A 23,643-nucleotide genomic window follows, 5' to 3' on the forward strand; every position below is an offset into this window, starting at 1 on the left:
TTTTTCAAAATTGACTCAAACTTTTCAGTGAAAACCAAGCAATGTTTTCCTATGGGAGGAAATTCAAGTCACAGGTAAAGTAGGTTCTCATTACTTTTCTAATCCAATACTGGACTCCTAAGTTCAGCACTGGGACCTCTACCTAAGACAGGTAAGCAATCACGTTTTGGTATTTGGTACGATTTTTAAAGAATATTTGTAGTGTGTAGTCTGCAAAAATCGACAGAAGAAATTTCACCGACAAACAGTCAATGGTTTCCTAAGGAAGAAAATTCAGGTAACTGGTAAGTACAGTTAGGATTACTTTTGCGGTTCAGTACTGGGCTAAAAGGTACAGTACTGACTTCTCTCCTGATCACATGTGAGTAATTCGGAATTAGCTTGGACCAAGTGCCCACAAGAATGTCACATAAGGCTTCATTAAACGGCAGCAGAGGCTCACTGGAGCTTGCCTGCGGTTTAAGAACCTCAGTGAGGAGGTTAGTCTTCACGGCCGCAACGGGGAGCTCAAGGCCCAAGGCCTTGGCTGCCCTCGTCAACACTACGCTATAAGCAGCCCCCTCCTCCGTAGCCACGGTGGGAGGGGAGACAAATCCAGCGTATGGCGAGGTGTCAATACCACTGGCCTCCCCAAGCTCATATGTCCAGTCCTCTTGAGACTGGCACTCCTGTGCCAGAGGGTTCTCAGACCCTCCCAATCACCTCCGTCACCAGTCTCCAGTAACCCAGGGTCAACAGAATGTACCTCCTCATGGAAATAAAAATCTCCAAAGGCCGTCTGAAGCGGTGCCCAACGGCGCCGTTCCGGCGCCAGAGTCGGACTGAAGGGAACATTGGGGACGGCGTCCACAATGGGCGCCGGGGGCGTCACCCTCGGGGCCGGCGCCGGTGAGGTCGTGAGGTCGACCGGCGACGACCTGGATCCGGAAGCGGATCCGGTGAGGTCCTGCGGCGCCGGGACCAAAGTCGCCGGCGGCGCTGAAGCACCCGGCGGTGTCGGGGCCGAAGCGCCCGACCCGCTAGGGCCTCCAGCCGGGACCGCTGGGCCCGGAGGCGCCGCGGGACCCGGCCGAGGAGGGAGGGACCTCATGGCCATGAGGTACCGCTCGACCTCCTCCGGCGTCGCGCCGTGCCCAGGGACCCGAAGGTGTGGGGCAGGCGGCGACGCTTGCGACTCTCTTGGAGCCGCGTGGGAGGTGTCGCCCGAACCCCCGGCCGCATCATGCGAGCGTCGGGGTGGGTCGGAGGAGCGATGATGCCGCTCCGACCTCTCATGCCTCTTACCTGAGAACTTGGATCCCGACGACCAATGTTCACTCCCGGAGCTGCGGGGACTCCGACCCCGCGACAGGTCCCTCGACCTCCCGTGGGACCGGGACCTGGAATGGCGCAGGGCCGACTGCCGGAGCTCGACCGCTTGCAGGACCGCTCCCGCCTAGCCTTCGACGTCAGGGCCCGGCAGTCGGAGAAGGTGCGGTCGACGTGGTCGAGGCCTAAGCACTCGAGGCACCGGCGATGGGGGTCCGTGACCGACATCAGTCGGTCGCACTTCGAACAGGGCTTGAACCCGGGCATCCCTAACGGCACCGATAGAGTCGAAGACTCAAGAAAGAAATGATCAAAAAGTTTAGTCAAAAAATGACTAGGGGTAGAGCTTCTCCGGATCTGCGCTAGCTGGCGCGGAAAAAAGAAGAACCGACGTCAGCGCGCATGGGCGGCGTCTAAGTACTCCGACGACGTCATTCCGGCGCTAACGACGCCGACGACGGACACGGAGCCGCGGACGCCTACCGACGCGCATGGGTATTGCTACGCAAAAATTTCCGGATCCAGTCTGACGCCTGGGGATATTCTAAGGTAAGGAATCTATCACTAACGGGTCTCTTTCAGATTACTAAATTTAGGGGCGTTACAGGTAGGGCAAGGGCAGGTACCAATGGGTCCCTGTCCTGGGGTGGGTACACCCCCTAGCCTGCTCCACACCTGTGGGAGGGGGGCAGGAGCCTAGCAGTGATTGGGCAGGGCTCCCCATCTTCAAGATGGCCGGAGCCCGGAGTCATGCTTTAATTCGCCTCTCTAACCTGAGGGGTGGGGATGGCATAGGCTGGCACACCCCCTTTCCTCACTTAGGGTTTCCCGCCGTTCCTCCTGCCAGAGTGGGGTCCAGAACCGGTGGGGGCCAGTGGTTGAGTACAGCAAGTGGCCTGGAGAAGCTCACAAAGGCAGTATATGCCTTTGAAGCTTCCCATGCCCATCCTGGGGGAGGAGGCTTTGCACCTCGTCCCAGGATGTGCATTGTTTCAGGCCCCGAGAGCGGCAGGCTTTCGACCCAGGGGTCCAGAAACATGCCTGGTGGTGGCAGCCTCGGTGGCCACACAGTCAGGACATAGGGAGTTGGTTAGGCTTCAGGGGCATCTCTAAGATGCCCTCTGTCGTGCATTTTACTTTAAATCACACACTGGCACCAGTGCGGGTTTAATGTGCTGAGAAGTTTGATATCAAACTTCTCAGTCTTCAGTGAAGCCATTATGGTGCTGTGGAGTTCGTAATGACAACCTCCCAGCACCATATACTCTTAATGGCAGCACTGCACTTACAGTGCCCAGGAATGCCCTGGGTACTGTAGGGGCACAGGGCTCATGCGCCTGTGCACACACCACTGGCATAGGGCACCCAGATAGAGGGGTGACTGATGGATGCCAGGGCAGTGAGTTTGTGGGCATGGCACACAGGGATGTGTACCATGTCTACTCTCTGTTTAGTTCTGTACTTAGTCACTCAGCCTGCAAAGGCAGTGTGTGGGTGTCAGGGTACAGGGCCCCTAAGGGTGGCACAATAAGTGCTACAGCCCTTTGGGGTCTCCCCTGGTCACAATGCCCTGGGTACCTAGGGTACCATTTATCATGGGCTGACAGGTGGCCAGAGACGCCAATTGGGTTTTAGTTTCGGCACAGTTTTAGGGAAGGAACACAGGCCCTGGGCACCTGATTGGCAGGAGCCCAGGGCACACTCAGTCAAAGCACATTAGCAATTCAGTAAAAAGTGGGGGCATACCATGCAAGAAAGATGGCCCTTTCTCACAGCAGGGCTTTGTTTAAATGGGTGCAGGGACTACACACAGGTATGCCCTGGTGAAGCATCTCAGTTAAAACGTTAGTTTTAACTTCCACTGATGGAAGCTGGAGATCAAGTACTGCAGCTGCCCTCAAAAACAAAGCAAAGGAAGCACTCTCAGTGGCCGGGCCAGGTGAGAGGACTAACCCTTGATCTGGGAGGTCTCCAGCCCTGGTATCATCCAACAACTCACACCCATTCACTTCAGAGAGAGGCTAGGCAATATCAGCAGGGTCAAAAGCCCTGCAATAACCAACACCCTCCAAGGACCATTTGAAATTCAGGCCCACCAAAGGGCAAGGTTTTCTGAGCTAGAAACCTGTTGTGTCCAGGTTGTTGCCAGTGTCCACTATGAGTGGGGTTATTTGCAGTGCCACATACGAGTCGGACAAGATAATTACATCTGCGCCTTGAGACCCTCGCGGGTGAGTACTTGCGCCTTACAAACTCTGATTGATTGACTGATTGATAGAATTGCCCTAGTCATGCAGTGTCCGTGGAGAGCTGGCCTCTTTGCAGATGACCCCCGAATTATTTCCTCCATCTAAACTACTAAATGTTGGTTTTGACTCAAGACTATGCACTAAAGCCTACTAATCAGGCTCCCGTGCCAGTGTTCTTTCTCCAAACAACCCCATGTCTAATTGTAAACCAATTGACAAGCACTTTAGCCCACCCTGCAAGTCCCTAGTAACTGGAACCCCTGGCACCTAAGGAATGGGTACTAATGAGGGTCCCTAAGGACTGCAGCATGTAAGGGAACCCCACACAAACTGCATGCAGACTGCCGCTGCAGGATGCGTTAAATAGTGCAAACCATTTTGAAAACACGACATTGCTCACGCCCAGTGTGCACTGTCTAAGTACACTGCATGTACTATACGTAAGTCACCCCTACAGCCGGCCTTAAGAGCCCTAAGGCAGGGGGCATTACAGTACATGAGGGCACACCTGCATGAGCAGATGTGCCCCTGAGATGTCTAGCTCCATTGCTAAGCAGTACACATGATCAGGAAGCTATCTTAAGTATATGTACTGCCCATTGGTCATTACAAGTTACCAAGCTACATAACGGCTTCACTGAAAATAATTGTCTTTGGTATCAAACACCTCGTCTCACTTCATCTCAACAAATCAGTATCAGATGTGTTGCGACATGCACGCAGAAGGCCCCTTAGAGGTGCCCCGGAAAAAACTTCACGTGTCTAGTGTGCTGGCTAACTGGGAATCCAGCCTGCCACCTTAGACTAATTTCTGACCCCTACACAGGGGGAGCTCACATGCTAAGAGGTCAGAAACAATGCCTGCTCTGGCAGGTGTTTACACCTCCTCCAGCAGGATGGCTAGTGATTTAGCATATCAAGGCCAGTGGTTTCAAAGCCTCTGCCGACTTTGATATGTGAACCCGGCTTCCCCCGGACCTGGGAAATGCCAACCCCTGCCCTGGGGCCCATTTGGCACCAGAGTAGGCAGGAAAATTAGCTAGTGAGGAGGTATGTCACTCTCAGGCCAGGGACAGCATGAAGGTGGGCAACCTGAAGTGAACAGCCAAGAAAGGGTTTCACCATTTCGAAAAGGGTGAAACTATGAGCTCTGGGTCAGGGTTATGTTTAATCCTGCAGGAAGCGGTCATAAAGGAGTATGGTTATCCCATGGGTAAGTAGCCCATTGGCTACTACCCTATATTTCCCTTAACACCCCTAAATACAGTATTTAGGGCCCCATTGACACGAGAAACTCCGATTCATTTACTGGGCACCGAAGGAAGGACAAAGAAGAGCAACCACCGTGATAACTGAGGACTTTACAACTACTTTGCACCAAACCCTACCTTGCTGCTGGAACCTCAACAATTGCACCGACTCATCCAAAAGCTGAACTCCACCCATAGCTGTGGGGGACCATCCAGCAACTTCAACAACCAGGCTACCTGGGGGTGGAGGAGCCATCCCCCTGCATATGCAGGCACTGAAAGCATATGTCTGGTAAACCGTGCTGTTGGCATCAGGCCCACCAAAGGAGCAGCGCAACAGGAAAAGATCCCAGAACTCTAGGTCAGCCCAGTCTCTCTGACACGTTTAGAGACCCTAAACACTCCAGGAGCTCAACTGCACAGATACCTTGACTACCGGGGCACTTGCTACTACTAGGGCACCGACACAAAGACTTACCTGTTCGTCGAAAGAGATTTGAGCTCGACATCGAGAGTGAATCTGCAGTGTTAGTTTTTCTTTTTCTGCTGGTATACCGAAAACTGTGAGAGCCTCCGATGCTAAAGTGGCCCACCAGTCAGTGTCTCTGCACCCGAGCCCCACAGCCAGAGTACACGTCTTCTGCCTGAATTCCTTTGGCCAAGGAGACTCCAAGAGCTGAGCCCCCCACTTTGGGTTCTGCCAGAATTGTCCCCAAATACCCCTTTGCAGACACTGTTTTGACAGGTCCCTTTAAACCAGGGGTCTCCAACCATTTGTGTAGTGAAAGGTACTTCCGTTAAACAAAATTAATCGCAAGCTACTAATACTGTTAGTGATGTAATAGTGATTACATCAGACAAGATCACATCAGTGGCCGACATGACAAAGAACCAGCGGTGATCACCCCTGTACGTCAAAGGGGTTGCCAGCAGTAATGTAAAAATTGTCTTTTTTTAATTTAAAACACCTACATGTAGGTAATAAATGTCACTCAAAGCTGCAGTGCCCCTGGCACGTACGTAAACATATTAGTAATAAGTCTCTGCAAATTATATAATGACTCAAAAATCACCTTTAAGTAGATTTTGGAAATTCAGATATTTTTGTCCAAACATCAGCCTTTGAGTTCTCAAAACTACACCGGTTTCTCTTGCAATACACTATTTAAAAAAAATATATGTTAATTTAATCAAGCAAAATGTTTTAATTTAGTAGGCTGTGGTGCACACAGGAGAGCTACTGAGAAGTAGGTGGAGAGCTACCAGTAGCTCATGAGCTCCTCGTTGGAGAAGTCTGCTTTAAACTTAGACAGCTGACCATGCTCAAGACTACTATCACGGCCAGCACCTCTGCACCCAGACACACCAAAGCAGGTAAACCCAAACTTCGGTTGGCACTTTGGACCCTTGCCCCCCAAGACTTTAAGTCCTAAAGGGTACACTCTACAACGGTTTACAAATACTAGGGTGGGGGGTGGAGGGATGGGGTCAAAAAGTTAGAGCTAGCTCTCCGGATTCGCAACTTTAGGCATGGAAAGAAAGGAAAGGATATCCGTGCCAATCTTGTCACATCCGGCACGGACGGCATTAACGAGGGACCATCTGCATAATCTACCGGCACACACAGTTACTACTCAAGATTTTCCAGATCCAGTCTGAAGCCCTGGGAATATTCTAAGGTAAGGAATCTGTGGTTAGAAGTCTCTTGCACAACTAATAACCTGGTTATGCCTACTGTGTGTCTTGCTTTTCTTTGCTTTTTAGCTAGAACCAGGATGCTTCAAATATTTGCTTGCTCTATAGAACTCCAACCCGTCACCTATATTACCCAAGTTAAGATTGCTAAAATGGCACTAGATATAAGACTGGCTTGTCCGAGATGCAACCAACCACAGGGTATGTTTGAATATATATATCTGCCATCTGCCCAGTGATTAGACCTTTTTTTGGGGGGAGGTAGAGGGGGAATGAAACTGATACTATATACAAAGCACGCACCAATAGCTCTGCCAAAACAGTATGTGATGTTGAAACCAGCATACAAGAGAAACTTAACCACACCCTAGCCATAATGTATTGTTTTAGTCCGTAACGTTCTCCAGAAGAACCGCCAACATGTCACTGGCCAAGTCCCATAAAGCATGAGTGTACCCGCTCAGAAAGCATGCTGTGTTCAAGGATCATAAGGCTTAACTAGTCGAAGAGAACATTCACTTTCTGAAGGCATCAATAAGTTTCCACCCTCTATGGGAAAGAATTTGGAGTATCTTTCTTTGTTAACATCTGTACCACTAGACTTAAAGTCGCATGAAGCAAGAAAAGGCAAATTATGCAGCATTATGCGCCACATTTTGTGATAGTATTACTTCATTATTTTGACATTTCTAAACTAGTTACCACTGTCTGGGCATTAGATGCACCTCTTTAGTACCAGTTTAGTGCTTGAATATAGCAATAAGCAACAGAAAGGTAAGCAGTTCAACTTTGCAAAGGGCCTTGTACTGCGTGGCAACATGTTGCTGCGTTTAGCAACTTTTGAACCGTTTGCGCTAGAAACATTTGTTTTTCTTACAATCTGCAGATTATACAACAGATGATAAATTATGAGACAATTCTCTAATCATGCGAAAATCAGTCGCACAATCACAATTCCAGTGGCCCTGGATATAAGCACATCATCTATATATTGGGGAAGCGTGGGACAGGGGAGATAAGGAGTAGGTTGCAGCTTCATCATGTGCCACGGAAAACATTTTGCATACCCTGAACTGCGTCAGAGTTCTATTCAAATAAGGCCTGTAGCAATCTGATAGTACTGGCTTTAAGGCAGACGATTAGAGTCTTGTTGCATACCGACAGATTGTGCTTTTATGACCTCATAAAATGACATAGCCCTGAAGAAGGCCAATAACCACTTGGGGTCAAAGAACAGCATGGGTCTGGAGTAGGTATCAGTGAAGTCAGCACCGGTAGGGTATGGTGTGGACCCAGGGAGGAAGCATGCCCCAGCAACGCTGCAGGCCAAGGAACCGGTCCCATTGGAAGTCTAAATGGAGACACTTTCTGCTTCATGGAGCTTGAACAGAATGCCAAAGGGAACCAGAAACGTCTGAATGAACTGCACCATGACCTTCCTAAGGCTGTTTGCTGCAGGGTCGGTAATGGGACAGGGAATTTTGGGCACATCCGAGCCTGGTGTAAGATCAGAGTCAGTAGACACTTGTGGGGTGTGATATTTTGAATGAAGCCCTTGTGTCTTCTCGACTGACTTGGAGAGGCATGATGGGGTTGAGTACTGTTTAGTTTTCTTGTGCTTATGGAACACCTTCGACTTACCACAAGAATTCGAGCAGGAGCAGATCTTGAATGCCAGTGCAAGCGGCTCCTAGACTTGGAGCAGGCCCTTTTTTCTACTCTGCTCTCTTCTCAGGTTTGGCACCAAAGAGGTCAGATGCCTATTCCTGGAGCATATTTGGGTGCATAAGGGAATATTTATTGTTAGACTTTGCTGCGCAACTGAAATTCACATGTAGTGCTGATCCAACACAGTTTTAATTCCTGGTGAAAAATTGTCCGTGATGCAGCAACTTAAGATTTGTGGAGTCAGAAAATTGACAAGTTGGGTGCATTCTTGAAGAATTCTCCGGATCCAGTCACGCACCTAGGAATACTCTAAACTTGAACAATCTGAGGTTAAATATCCAACAGAATGAGTAAATTCCTTTGTAACAGAGAGGAGATGTTGCCGCAAGTAGATAGTGTAATCAAAAATACCTGGAAAAAAACAATATAACAAAAACCCATGCAATGTTCAAATCTAATCATTTCATAGGAGAGGTGATGATGAATTTGCAGTTTACGTATACATAAGCCACTTTAAGTGTCTTCAATCTGGATTACTACACAAGCATGTAATCAATGACTTCACAAGGATGCATCAAGGAAACCAATCCAAAGCATAAAAAGAGCACATACCATACTATAAAGTGAAAACAACTAAGGAAAATCTGAATTTAGAGGGAACACAAATTGCTTTAACATCAAGAAAACATTGGAGTCCACTGACTGGCAAACAACAAATAATACTTACCTCTGCCACATTTTCAGGACCCCCAAGCTCATCTATAAGTTCATCCAGAGTGTTTGGAGGAAGATCTTCAGCTAACTTCTCTAGTTTATCTAGCAGCTCCTTCTTCATTTGTTGGGCTCTTTCAACAGCATCTTGGCTGGTAACACAACTACTGCTAATAATGTTAACTGAAATATAAAACAAAATAACATTTCTTGTGTTGGCAATTCTCATACTTGATACTTGCCAAGATTTAACAATTCAATTCAATTCAATTCAATTCAAAGAAAACTTTATTCGGATTGCAAGAAATCCATAAAAGTCACATATTACATAAAAAATACATGTTTAGAAGTAATTCACACAATTTCCATGAATAATTAAAAACTGCAATTGGTTTTCAAGTATTAAAATAAACAATCAAAGTCAGATTATTAAAGTGCATTCCAATGTGCATTCCAATTAGCTAAAGTGCTAGTGCAAGGGAGGCATTTTAGGCACGTGAGCGTTTCAGGGAGATTCCATAGATTTCCGTGCATGAAAGATGACTTTCAGAAATGAACTAGCGCGGAAAATCAGTTCATCATTTTCTAATTTTAAAAGCATAAGATATGATTGAATTAGGGAAACTGGTCTTTGTCTTTTAAAATATGGGGCTAAAAACCATTTAATATATTTCATAAACAATTTACAATGAAAGAAGAAATGTAAGTCATTTTGTCTACTGTGTCCGTCGCAGGGGCAAGGGCCAAGCTCGTGTCCAAAATTCATCGTACTATGGCCCATGGGAAAGGAAAGTGAGTATTTTATAGATCCAGCTCTTAGGCGAAATAAAAGTGACCTTTCCCAGTTGGTCATGGGGAGTCTTAGGTATAGAGGTATTTGTTGTGGAGATCGGTCATTGTTTATGTTGGTCACGTATGATTTGACAGTTTGTTTTTGTAGTTCTATCTCCAACCTCTTCTCCCTAAAGAGGGCATAGAGTTCGATTTGTGTGTCCTTTTTGTCCATGCTCCTAATCTGGGAAGGGTCGTTAAAAAGATGAGTTTTGCCAATGCTATCTAGGCTTTCCTTTGTTGCCCGAAGCCACGGGATGCTCATACCTTTGTCACAGTTTAAACATTCGGACACAATTTCCTGTGTTAAGGTAGCACGTTCATTGGCTCAAATGGACAACCAGAATATTGCAGGTCGCGTGGCGATGAAATCGGTTATGTAGGGCAGGTTGAGCTCGGCATGGCAGATATATCCAGAAGAGGATATTGGAGCTCCCAAAAGTTTTCTACATAACCGGTTTTCTTCTGTCTGCAGGCTAGATGGGCTCACTATCCCCCAGATTTCTGCGCCATAGGTTGCAACCGGGACACATTGCAATTTATAAATTTTCACGATTGCCTCAGTTGTTTCTGACCTTTTTGGCCGCGGCAAGGCAAGGATTGAATTTATGGCCTTTGAGAACTTGCCTGTGGCGTGGGCAAGATGCCCACTCCACAGGCCGTTCGCAGCAAAGACCATGCCTAAGTAGGGGAATGATTTGGTGGAGTGTAACTTCTCTTGTCCAATCGAAATGGAGTTGAGTTGTTTGGCCCCTGGCCCACATGTCATGATAAATGATTTTTTTAAATTCACCTTCAAGTCCAGGTTCCCCATAAAATGTGCAAAGCTCTTGACCAGGGCGCGGAGAGCCTTCGGGGTTAGGCCCATGATCACCGCATCATCTGCATAGAGGAGTGCGGGTAGCAGGTTCCCTTGGATTTTCGGGACATCCGTTGTTATTTTTTTCAAGGAGTCACTTAGTCCGTTTATGTAGATGATGAACAGCAGGGGTGCTAAAACGCACCCCTGTCGGACGCCTCTTTCTACCTTAATTGCCCCCGAGATTTCACCCTCCATTCCAATTCGTACCTGGGCTTTAGTGTCCGCGTGTAGGTAGGCTAGGAAGTGTACCAAAGGTTCATCAAGGCCATAGGAAAGGAGTGTCGCCCACAACTTCGACCTATTCACTAGGTCGAATGCGGACGACAAGTCCATAAAGGCTAGGTAGATAGGAGAGGCCTTGGCTATGGTATATTTGCCTATTATGAGATTGAGATTCAGGCACTGTTCTGTTGTCCCAACCTTACTTCTGAAGCCCATCTGACATCTGTCCAGCACCCCTGTTTCTTCGGCCCAATCATTCACTCTGTTATACAACACCCGGCCCAAGATTTTCAGGGTGTTGTCCAGGAGTGAGATGGGCCTATAGTTTGCAGGGTCAGATCTTTCACCTTTTTTGTAAATAGGCACTATTGTGCTTGTTGACCAGGTGGCAGGGATGGCGCCTGTCGATACGCTGTTGAAAACATTCACCAGAATAGGCCCCCAAAATTCTGGTTTGTGTTTGATTAAGTCAATTGGGAAGCCATCTGGCCCTGGCGCCTTGTTCCCCAGGCTTTGGTTGATGGCCAGAACGACCTCCCCCAGGGTTATATCCAGTGGGCTCAGTTTGTCATAGTTATGGTCTTCTATGGGAGCAGCAGGATTAGCATATATTTTGGAAAAATGTTGCTCCCAATTCTGACTTGAGATAGTACAGCTGATTGGTGACAAATGTTTCCCCATGTCCCGCATCTTCCTTACAGCGGGCCAAAAAGTTGCACTGTTTCCCACAGCAGCGGAAACTGAGAGTTCATTCCAATGTTCCTCTATCATGGTGGCCTTCCTTATCCCTATAGCTATTTTGTAGGCTTGCCTGGGGGACCTTACATCTACTTGGTTCCTTGGTTTGGAGTTTAATGCTTTGCGAAGAGCCTTATTTGCCCCTGAACAACAGCTGTCAAACCACCTAGGTTCGCCGTTATTATTCCTATGGGGGACTGTCAGTAGAGTCTTAATAACATGGCACAGATTTGCAAAGTCTTTAATTATCCTATGGTGGTTCCCATCGGTGAGTGAACAGGAGGCAACTATTGGCTGATGATTGTTCATAATAATGTCCATAATGGCTCCGCAATTCACCCCTTTCCACTTTAACCTGAGGGTATCTGTTGATATCATGATATCCCTTGCTCCCAAGGTGCGGGTGGGTGCTTGGATCGGGCCCATTCTTAAGCTGAGTTCTAATGCATTATGGTCTCCAAAGGCTGTTTTAACCACTCCTGCTTGGATGACTTTATCTAGTAGTTCCACAGACGTGAAGATGTAATCTACTGTGCTCGAGAAATCTCTCCCTCTGAAAGTTGGAATATAAGCGGCATCGCTATTTATAAATGTATCCATTATATTTGATAGGGTGTGGGTATTAATGAAGTTTTTCAGTTCATTCCCACGTTTAGTAGCCCTATCTAGTTGGTTTGTGCCTGCTTTGGTTTTCGATAGTTTGGCATTAAAGTCTCCAGCTAGGATGATCCCATTGTTTGCACAATTGATAGCTAATTCGGTTATTTTTGTAATGTTATCAAATAGCTCTATATAGTTCTTATTAGGGGTCGAGTGAAAATCGTTATTATAAAAGTTGATCAGGTGTAGCGGTGATCTACATGTAAACTCGATGATTTGAATATTTGGGCTCTTAGTTGGTATTGGCTTAATAGCCCCCCCTAGAGTTGTTCTGAACCCAATCAACAAGCCTCCCATAGGGCGTCCAAAAAATGGCTTTTGAGCACAGATGATATAACATTCAAAACCCTCTATGGCTATTTCAGAGGTGGCCCATGTCTCTTGTAACATTATAATGTCTTTGTTAGATATAAATTTTAACCATTCCAGGTCCGACACCCGTTGTTGGAGTCCGGCTACATTCCAGCTGACAATTGTTAGCACACTGTTAGAGTTTTTATGAGTATATGGATCTGGGGGGTTGGATGTTTTGCATCCTGTAGTGTTGTCCATTACTTGGTCTTTCCTTGCTAATGGCAACCTATGATGGTTTTGGGCCAGTTGGGTGCTTGGTTTCTCCTTATCGTGCATCTCTGTGATTTTAACGGACTCATCGGGGCGACCCAGTTTTGTTCCCTCCAGTTCAATGTTCAGCTGCCCGGGTGGTGAAGAAAGTCAATCAACCATCTCAAGGCTGCTGAATCTATTGAAAACTGGTATGCCCCAATAGGCATCTCGGTTTAGTGTATTCCTATGGGGATGCCTATGATTATCTAACCCCCACTCACCCCAGTTATTACCTGCATCTTCTTTCCCCACCTGGCACCAGTTTCTTTCGAAGGTATGATCGTGCTGATTGGGTCTCCTAGATGGATAGAAAAATGAGAGGTGCCTTGTTTCTATACCTTCGCTATACCCCTCACTTCTCCATGAACAGATATGTTCTACCGCGCGTGGGTCGTCGAAGTTAACAATCACACAGTCACCATGTGTTTTCTGTGTTTCGCGGCCCACCCACGGTACTCTTCTGACTGTTAGGATGTTACTCCTGCAGTATGGGGGTAGGGGTCTGTTATTATTTAACCAGAAACTGACTTTATTTAAAAGAGACCAGGTAGGCTCTTCAATATTGTCCGGTGTCTCGGGGACTCCCGTCATTACCACTACGTATGGACTAGATCCGGGGGGCAAGTTGGCATGAAATCTTCCATGATTTCCTTTATTCTTGTCCCTATGATTACTAGTGGTATTCCCCTTTGGTTGTATTGGGTTAGGTTGTTTCCCCCGTGGGATTGTGTTTAAGGTGGGTGGGTTGGATTTTTTCAGAGCTTCCTTCGGAGGTGGGGTTGGCTTATGTGTGTTACTAGGGTCTGTAGCTGGTTTCTTCACGACTTGCCCCGAGGGAGGTTGAATATGTGATTTTGCTGCCGCTATGACTGGTATGTCTTTGGTTGGTGGGCTTTTAACTAGGGCACTTAGTTCGTTAAGTTGTTTTTCCATATTCCCTAGCCTTTTTTCGATAGTAGCAAGATGGGCAGAAATAATTTCCTCAACCTTTGTTATAAGTTGGTTTGTTGAGGAGCAGTCTTCGCATGACCCCTCCTTAGGGGATGGGCCTCCTTTGTGACCTGACCCTACATTAAATTTCTTACTAGCCTTTTTTTGGTTATTGGGTGGGTTTTTCCCTTGCTTTCTCTGGGGAAGAGGGCTTCCAATGAATGTATTTGAGCCTTGGGGCTGTTTCTGTTTCTGTATGGCTCCTTCCCTTAACCCTCGCAATGCTCTTGAGGTAGGGGTCGAATCCACGAGAGTGTGTGTAGTGACCACATCTCGAGAAGGAGAGAAGTTTTTGGCCATCGGATCAAGGTCTGTAGACAAGATTGGGTCTGTGGCTTGGTCACATGTAGTGTCTGTTGGTAAGATAGGAGGTAGTTGGGATTCTACAATAGATATTATACCCGAGCTCTCAGGAAAACTCATTGCTGGAATAGAGTTAGTGACGAGATCCAGTTGTGTGTTGAAGTTATCAGTAATGTCTAAATTAGGCGATTTCTCCAGACTCCGTAATGAGTCTGAGAGAAGTTGTGTTACTGATAAGTCCACCGTGTTAGGCATAGTGTGGATCTCTGCACTGGCACTAATTGCGAAGGCGCCATCAGCAAGGTTATTCCTATTGGGTGTTTTTGCTGTGGCAAGGAGACCCAAGGAAGAACGTTTAGCTTGTGCCAGTTCCAGGGAGACTCTTCGCTCCAATAAAGAAATTCCATGATCAATTGCTTCATTGGCCCTGGAGATGAAGTTATCAATTGGCCCGGTGACTTTCCCAGTTCCTGCAGCAGTCTTGCTGCGACTGCCTCTTGTGGACATTGCAAGGAGAATAACAATTTGATCACCAATTTGGGCAGTGTATATGGGGTACTACTTGCGGGATGTTCGAAGTTGGTGGATGTCAGCGGGGTGGCCCGTCCCGTCCTCCGTCGTCCTCAGACGGCCCGCCCTTTGCCCGGGCTTAACCCTGGCGTCCCGCTCGCGTCCCGCGACGCTGAGGGCTTCCTGTGTTATAGTGCCCCTCCCGGCGCGTTTACCGCGTCGGGGAACGCGCCGCCGCTGAGCCTGATGGGATTTGTAGTCCCGTGGCGGCGGCGCGGCTGGTGGCGGGAAGTTCGAGTCCTTGGTCCGCTGGTGGTTGGTTCCCTGTGCGCTCTCCCAAGCTGGCGCTATCAGGTAAAGTGGTGCTTGCTCGCTGTTTTCCTCTGTGCCTCAAAGATTGCCTCCCCCCGCTCCACCGAGGGCTTCCTGTGTTATAGTGCCCCTCCCGGCGCGTTTACCGCGTCGGGGAACGCGCCGCCGCTGAGCCTGATGGGATTTGTAGTCCCGTGGCGGCGGCGCAGCTGGTGGCGGGAAGTTCGAGTCCTTGGTCCGCTGGTGGTTGGTTCCCTGTGCGCTCTCCCAAGCTGGCGCTATCAGGTAAAGTGGTGCTTGCTCGCTGTTTTCCTCTGTGCCTCAAAGATTGCCAAGATTTAACATTAAAACAGAGTTTAGGAAATCTTAACCCAGCAGAAAGGAGGGATGTCCAGTAAAATATATTTGGTTCATTAACATAACCATGCGAAAGTGCCAAAAAATATGGACCGAATTGCAAGGCACAATGGTATTTGTTGGTAGGAATTAATAAGCTGAGTAACCTATGATGACATGCCAGTAGATAAAATTCCAGGAACCAAAGTCAATTACAGTTTAACCACCCAAATGTACTTTAGAAAAACTGCACAAGAAATGTGTCAAAACAGACTTTCATTTTAACGAAATGAACAGGTTACTTACCTTCAGTAACGCCTTATCTAGTAGAGACAACATCTAGCCACAGATTCCTTACCTTTGAATTTCCCCAGGTGTCAGACTGGACCGGGAAGATTTTTTCATGAGCAGTACACCTGCTTGTCGGCTCCACGTGGTGTCATCGGTGTCGTTTGTGCCGGCAGTGACGTCCTATTCACCTATATAGGAGACTTTCCACACCAGCAACGCGGAGCTATAAAGTGCATTGACACTGGTATGTCCAGGGATTAGACTGACCCTAGAAATCGGTCTTAAGAGCAGAAAGGATGGGTGAGTCTGTAAGGAATCTGCGGCTAGATATTGTCTTCTACCAGATAAGGAGTTACAGAAGGTAAGTAACTTGTTCATCTAGCTGCAGATGCCTTACCTTTGAATAGATACCAAAGCAATACCATCCCTGGAGGTGGGTCTGCAGACAAATTTAGACTTCGAAGTCCTGCAAAACCGAACGGGCAAAGTGCTTATCTCTGTGGACCGGACTGTCCAGGCTGTAAGGCTTGGTAAACGTGTGCAAGAATGCCCACATTGCTGCCTGACAGATGTCCAGGACTGGAATTCCAATGAGTAACGCAGTAGTCGCAGCCGTAGCTCTGGTGCAATGAGTTCATCAATCAATCAATCAATAATAGCATTTATAAAGCGCACTATATACCCATGAGGGTTTCAAGGTGTGGGGGGGGGGGGGGGGGTACGGGAGCTGCTACTGTTCGAAGAACCAGGTCTTGAGAAGTCTCCTGAAGTTTAGGTCGTCTTCGGTCTGCCGCAGGTGGACGGGGAGGGTGTTCCATGTCTTGGCGGCGAGGTGGGAGAATGATCTGTGTTTCCGTAGTCCAGTGTACTGCCGATGAGGGCCTGGGTGACCGTCCTTGTTTCGGTGACGATCCACTTGAAGATCCTGCGAAGCAAGCGGACGGTGGTTGAAGCAGAAGGTGGAGACGGTGTTGACCTGCTTCGTCATGGAGAGGTGGAGTCGAGTAGGACCTAGGTTGCGAGCGTGGTCGGTGGGTGTAGGGGGTGCTCCTAGTGAAGTAGGCCACCAGGAGTCATTCCAGGCCGAGGGGGTGGATCAGAGGATGAGGACCTCCATCTTGTCCGAGTTCAGCTTCCGTCGGTTGTTTCTCATCCAGTCGGCGACAGCCTTCATTCCTTCGCGGAGGTTGGTTTTGGCAGTGAGGGGGTCTTTGGTGAGGGAGAAGATTAGCTGGGTGTCGTCGGCATAGGAGATGATGTTGAGGTCATGTCGTCGTGGGCGAGCGGTGCCATGTAGACATTGAATAACGTTGGGATGAGCCTTGGGGTACGCCGCAGATCTTGGTGGCTTCTGAGCTGAAGGGGGGGGGGGGAGGCGGAGAGGGAGGAGGTGGTCCAGTCAAGGGCCTTTTCTTGGATTCTGGTGCCGTAGAGGTGTGTTCGTAGTGTGCGGCGGCTGACAGGTCCAGGAGGATGAGGGCTGCAGCTTCTCAGTTGTCAAGCAGGGTCCTGATGTCATCGGTGGCCGCAATGAGGGCAGTTTCGGTGCTGTGGTTGCTGCGGAACCCGGACTGGGACGGGTCCGGGATGCTGTTCTCCTCGAGGAAGCTGGCTAGTTGTGTGTTGCTGGCCTTTTCGATGACCGTCGCTGAGAACGAGAGCAGGGAGATGGGTCGGAAGTTCTTGAGGTCCTTGGGGTCCGCCTTGGGTTTCTGGAGTAAGGCGTTGATCTCTGCGTGCTTCCAGCTCTCCGGGAAGGTCGCTGTCTCGAAGGAGATGTTGATGGTTTTCCAGAGATGGGGTATGATGGTGCTGCTGGCTTTGTTGAAGATGTGGTGTGGGCAGGGGTCTTCCGGAGATCTGGAATGGATGGTGTTCATGATCTTAAGCCTTCAGGAGGCTGCTTCTTTGCCAGTGCATAGCAGATCATGATGCAGATGGCCTGCTTCTACACCTCCCGACCTTTCTTCGCACCAACATACCCCGCAAAGGGTTGGTCGTCCACCTAGAACTTTCATGTGCGGTCAAGGTAGAACAACAACGCTCTTTTGGGTCCAGGCAGTGGACTCGCTCCTCTTCTTTAGAGGGATGTGGAGGCGTGTAGAAAGTTGGCAAGGTGACAGATTGGCCCACATAAAATGGCGTTACCACTTTTGGCACAAGAGAGGACTTAGTGCGAAGCAACAGTGTGTCTGGAAAAACGGAGAGGAAGGGAGGCTAGGATGATAAAGTCTACAGCTCACTCACCCTCCTGGCCGATGTAATCACAACAGGAAAGGCTGTTTTCATGGTGAGCAGCCCAAGGGCGCAACTATGTATAGGCTCGAAGGCAGAACACATCAGAAATAGGAGTATTAAATTAAGGTCCCCTTGGGGCATAATGAAAGGGGAAGGTGGAAACATATGTACAAGACCTTTTAGATATATATTTACAATGGGAGATTCAAATAAGGAGCGTTGGTTGGGAAGCTACAAGTAGGCAGGCAAGGCAGAAGGATACCCTTTCAGAGTGCCCAGAGCAGAGCCCTGATGGGCGAGAAGCACAATAAAGAGGAAAATATCAGAAAGGAAGGCAGAAAGAGGGTCAATAGACTTTACTATACAATATGATACAAAGTGTTTCCATCAGCAGGCGTATACCGTCTTGGTGGAGCAATGCCTAGGTGCCAGAATAACATTACAGACTACAGGAAAAAGGTCGAAAACCATCAACAGACACCGCTCAATTTACACGCAAGAAGGCAAAGAGTTTAAAGTTTCACGTGGAGGAACCTCCCCTGCTGCTGCAACAGAAGATCCTACCGAAAGGGGAGCCTAATAGGAGAATCAATGCTCATATTCAGAAGCTAGGGATACAAGACTCTTTGTGTCCAACCAGAGCCACAAGGATGACTTGGACCATGTTGTTCACAATCTTTTTGAGAACTCTGGGCAAGAGTGGTAAGGGCAGAAAGGCATACAAGAGGCCTGAGCTACAACCGTGACGAAAAGCATGTCGGAGATAGAGAGAGTCACCTTGGAAACTCCAGCATGCAAAACTGCTGACATTAAGCATTCTCAGCAGTGGCAAACCGATCTAACCAAGGCTCCCCCCACTGCTGTACGAGAACTTGCGTCACCTCCGGATGGAAAAGCCATCATAATCCGGCTGAGTTTGTTAGCCCTGCAGTTCAGAGAGCCTGCCTGGAGGTGAACTACCATGCCCTGATGTTCCAGCCATGTCCAGAGACGCAGGGCCTCTTGACAAAGGGTCCATGACCCCACCCGCCCTGTTTGTTGCAGTACCACATGGCAGTGGTATGTCCATGAACAACTGCACTAGCTTTCACTTGATGGAGGTACAAAGGCTTTGAATGCCTGCAGATCGCCTGGAGCTCCAGAAGGTTGATGTCGAGTCTGGATTTCTCCAGAAACGAGAGGCCTCTATTCTCCACCTCTTCTAGATGGCTGCCCCATCCAAGGAGTGATGAATGAGTCACTACTGTCAGATCTGGCTGGGGAGGAGAGCAGGATCTGCTGCTGACCCAATCACGGTTCGTTCACCACCACTGCAGATCTTTTGTAGTTCCCTCTGAGATCTGGACCATGTCTGAGAGATTCCCCTGATGCTGCAGCAACTAGAACTTCAAATCCCGCTGCAGAGCTCGCATATGCCCTCGAGCATGAGTCGCAAGCAGGAGGCCATGAGGCACAGAAGCCTCAGTCAGTCTCATCAAAATTCAGGATAGAGGCTTAAACATTGGTATCCTAGCCTGAATATCCTGAACTCTCCGTTCTGGAGGATAGGCCAGAAACCACACCATCCAGAACAGCTTCGATGAAAGGGAGTATCTGAGAAGGAGTCAGGTGTGACTTCGGCACTTTAATAGTGAACCCAAACCAGCAAATGCAGGAGGTCCGCCACAGTCTCGAGGTGGGAGATGAGTCTGGGGCAAGCCTGCCTTCAACAGCCAGTCATAGGGATAGGGAAAACAAGCACCCCTGATCGCCGCAGATGAGTTGCAATCACCACCATTAACCTTGTTGAATACCAGAGAGGCGTTGGTTGGCAAGGCCAAAAGGGAGCACAGAGAACTGAAGGTGCTTGTGGCCCACTGTGAACAGTAGGTAATGCCAGTGGGCAGGAAGAGGATGTGAAAATATGCATCCTGTAAGTCAAAAGCTACCATCCAGTCTCATGGGACCAGGGAAGACGGGACTCGAGCTAGCATGAGCATTTTGAACCTCTTGAGTTAGAAACTGTGAGGGTGAAGTCTAGGATAGGATGAGGGCCTCTGTCTTGCTTGGGAACAAGAAGGTAGCTAGAATAGCAACCACAACCTACTTCTGGCTTTGGCATCCTCATTTTGGCTCCCTTGGTCAAGAGAGCGGTCAGTTCCAGGCAGAGCAAGGGAAGAAAGAGAACCCAACGGTCTGATGTTCTAGATCTCCAGTGGGTTAGGGGTTGGCATATCCTGCCTCCCACTGGCGCTTGTGATGGTAAGAGGCAAAGAACAATGGTTTGGAGGCTGCGGCTGCTTGGGAGTTGGATGGCAAGGGCGATGTAGGGTGGATTGGCCTGATCTCTGGCTACCCGACCCATGGGTGCTGTGGAAACTGCGTCCTGCCCACGTAGAGTGGCTGGGAAGCTTGGGCGCCACAGTGGTGGGGGGAGGGGTTAGAGACAGGGCAGGAAGCTCCTTCTGTGGCCACAGAAGGAGCGAAAGGTGGATAGGCGGAGGTGAAGGGCCATTGACAGTGCTCCAGAGCTGAATCTGCTTGGTCTCCAAAAAGATGCTTGGACATCCCCAGAAAAGCCATTTGTCCTCAGCCAGGCATGGTGCCATAAGGCCACAATCAATGATTCTGCTCTTTCCAGCGAGTCGCTGATAACCAGTCCCCATCTGAACGTGAACCTAGCTGCGTCTCTCCTGTCAGCAACAGTCTGGGAGAGTATGGCTCGGGCCTCCTCCAGGACCATACACAGCACCGAGCAACCAAATCCCATAGAGCATGGGAGTAAGGGTCCATAAGGCGCATGGCGTTCACGGACTGCAGTACCATGCTGGTAGAAGAAAACATCTTTCCTGAGGAGTCCAACCTCTTGGATTCCATAACTGGTGTGGCAATAGGGAACACGCCAGGATTTACATTAGGATTCAGAAAAGGGGGTGGTGATGGACAGAGCATCTGAATTAAACAGATCAGGGCTTGATCCATCACCGTTTTTTAGATCACTGCACCATCCCAGTTCAGAACCTGGCTATATGCAAATTAGTCTGACCCTGGCTCAGTGCATCATTGTGAGAAGTTGGCCTGATGTGCAGTGTTCACTATTCTAGTGATCACTATATATCAGTCCAAACAACCCTTATTGATGATTGGTTGTAAGTCAACCTTATAGACCAGCTATCCTAGTAGCATGGATACGAGCAGTCTAAGGCTAAGACTCTAGAGGGCGTGTTAAGCCAGCTGTTTTACCATCACATTACCCCTTGAACACCCAGTGAAAGGACACCACACAAGTGTTATGAAAATAAACAATGTATTTATTAGAATCACAACAACCCTGTACTCTTTATGAGGACAGGGTGCTAAGCACACAACAAAACTCTTACGAAAATACTTAAGTTAGCACGTTATACACAAATGCCCGAGGGGCACGAAAAACCATATATTCTAAAAGTGGAATGCGAAATTACTAGCAGGTAAGTACAGTACTAATAGGCTTTGGAATCGCTAGGACTTGACTATGGAATCGTTAGATTACTTCTAGGAGGCCTAGGGGACTCGGGTGCAGAGTGTGCACTCTCACGCGGGATGCGGGACAAAGTCTATGGAAGCTAGTAACGCTAAAGTTAGTGTTCACGGGCGAACCCGACCTGGTAGGGAGAAAACGACAGTGGATCCTGACCCTTGGATAGTGAGGCTATGCTGGGACACCGAAGTGCCGAAGTTACCTAGCCCAGGGGCTGCAGCTGCATAGGTCTGAAAAGACGTCGGGGATCTCGTTGCCGGACCAGGAGCCTGGAAGAAGGAAGTTGCTGGCAGGCGACCAGTGAAGGAAAGTTCGTTGGATCCAAGCCTGGATCGAGGAAGAAGAAACCTGAAAGCAGAGGGGACCAAGTTCTTGAATCACTAGCCAGTGATTAAGTGGGCACCAGGATGGCACCGGGCGAAGTCACCTCGACTAGGTGAGTGGGCGACGCTGGCTCTGCAGATCTCACGGACCAGGAGGCGTTGTCGGCGACCAGGATGGAGAGGCGAGCTGTCCCACGATGGATGAGGCTGTCGGCGTCGAAGTTACCCAGGATTGGGCAACAAGCCTTGGCTAATTCAAGCCCACGCGGTGGACTCAAAATGGCGTCTTGAGTGGACCAGGAGGGTCCGGGGTGCTCCTCTTTTGGAAGGGAGCAAGGGCCAGCCTGGAGCAACCAGACCAGCAGCAGAAATGTCGTCGGGCGTCGTTCAGAAGGCCACAAGCCAGCGGGCTAGTAGCCAAACAACGCGATGAGCAGCAAAAAGCAGAAGGGCCCCACGCAGATCGTGGAGATGCTGGGAGGCTGCACTTCGGTGCTGGAGCTGCTCAGGGTCGGGGCTTCTCGGACCCCAAAGCACTCACCAGGAAATTACTCGGCGGGCTTGCTGGAAAGAAGTCGTGCAGTCTTGAAGATGGCCGGTCCCTCGAGGTCTCGTCACACCCACGAATCTCAGCGTGACTGATGATGCAGGTAGAGGTCAGAGGTGCCAGGGAAGCCGGTTCTCGTCGAGCTGGGCAGTCTTGATCCGGAGGAGAGACTTGCAGCAGACCGCAGTGTTCTTAAGATGGTGCCTGCGGATGCAGGGTGACTACTCCTTAGTCACAAGGGAGAAATCTTAGGAAGAAGTTTTGAGTTCCTTTCGTGGAAAGTAGTTTCAGGATTCAAAGATGATCTGATTTGGAAGGGGGCCAGTTCCTACCTGTAGGAGAGTAGGGTCTGCAATCCTATGATCACCCAGATTTTTGCTTTTTTGCTGCACTGGTTTACGACTTTCCCTGGCTGTGGGCCTGCTAATCAGACCCACAGCCTAGCTGTTCTCTCTATCCAAATTGTACTCAGGTACTGAATTGGCACTGGGCCCTCTCCAAGTCCCTGTACCCAGGGCTGAGGTGCACCCAGAAGTCTCCCAGGGGCTGAAGCATGTATTATGCCACCCCTGGATTGACTAACTAAAACTGACACAACTGGCTGCACGACAGCTGGGGCAAGGTGGTGTACTCACCCTTTGCTTTAGATATAGTATACCTATATCTAACCCTAAAATGGACACACAGATCTCCTATCAGTCACTCCTATGGCAGGCCTTAACAATCCTGAAGGCAGAGTGCTTGGAATCGTGTGAGATGGTGCTCTGGCATGAGCTGAGCCTGTCTGCGGCTTTCGGGACCCATCCCTTAGCCGTTTCCATGATATCGCATACCATATACTCTTAAGTGCATTATAATCCTCGCGGTTAAATGCCAACTCTGGTATCGCTTTATCAAAACATGTCGAGTAAGGTGTCATACGAACTGGAATACTAACCCCTCGCCAATTCTGGCGACGGGGTTAGCATTCCACCCTTCTAGAGGGACACGACATGCCTGTAACCTATAACCCGGTTAAAAGTCAGACAGAGCCTTAGCATCCACAAAATGGATGCTGCCACCGAGACACAAGTCTGCCCTCCTGCTGCTGGGAGTCCTCCCAGAGCAGGAGATAAGGACAAAGGGTTTCCTGCCAGGGGCGGTGCCAGCACCGTCCCAGACAGGGTTTTGTGTATTGTAGGTAGGCAGGGCTTTAGAGGAAGGTGACTGCAAGTAGCACCCCGGTGCTCACTGTGCATAGGCCGGCTTGAACCAGTTCCAGGGTCACTCCAGACCCTGTGCTGGGGAAAAGCCCGCCAAGGAAGTGGGTGTAACCACCCCCCTCCTAGTCCCACCCATAGGGCAGGACTTAGTCGCGTGCCAGCCCCTTTTTACAGGATAAAGGTAGAGACTGGCCCCCTTCCAAATCAGATCATCTTTGAATCCTGAAACTACTTTCTGCGAAAGGAACTCAAGACTTCTTCCTAAGATTTCTCCCTTGTGACTAAGGAGTAG

General features: G+C 49.0%; 1 protein-coding gene across 6 annotated transcripts in view; it reads right to left on the reverse strand.

Annotated features, from left to right (window-relative positions):
* Positions 1 to 23,643, reverse strand: part of SBNO1 (strawberry notch homolog 1) — a 1,344,504-nt gene that overhangs the window by 441,577 nt on the left and 879,284 nt on the right. For all 6 annotated transcript variants that reach the window (XM_078667602.1, XM_078667600.1, XM_078667599.1 and 3 more), the window contains one exon: positions 8,898 to 9,064. In XM_078667602.1, the coding sequence (XP_078523728.1) occupies positions 8,898 to 9,064 (167 nt within the window). The remainder of the gene's footprint in view (positions 1 to 8,897; positions 9,065 to 23,643) is intronic.

Source organism: Lissotriton helveticus, chromosome 11 (assembly GCF_964261635.1).
Source record: "Lissotriton helveticus chromosome 11, aLisHel1.1, whole genome shotgun sequence".
NCBI lineage: Eukaryota > Metazoa > Chordata > Amphibia > Caudata > Salamandridae > Lissotriton > Lissotriton helveticus.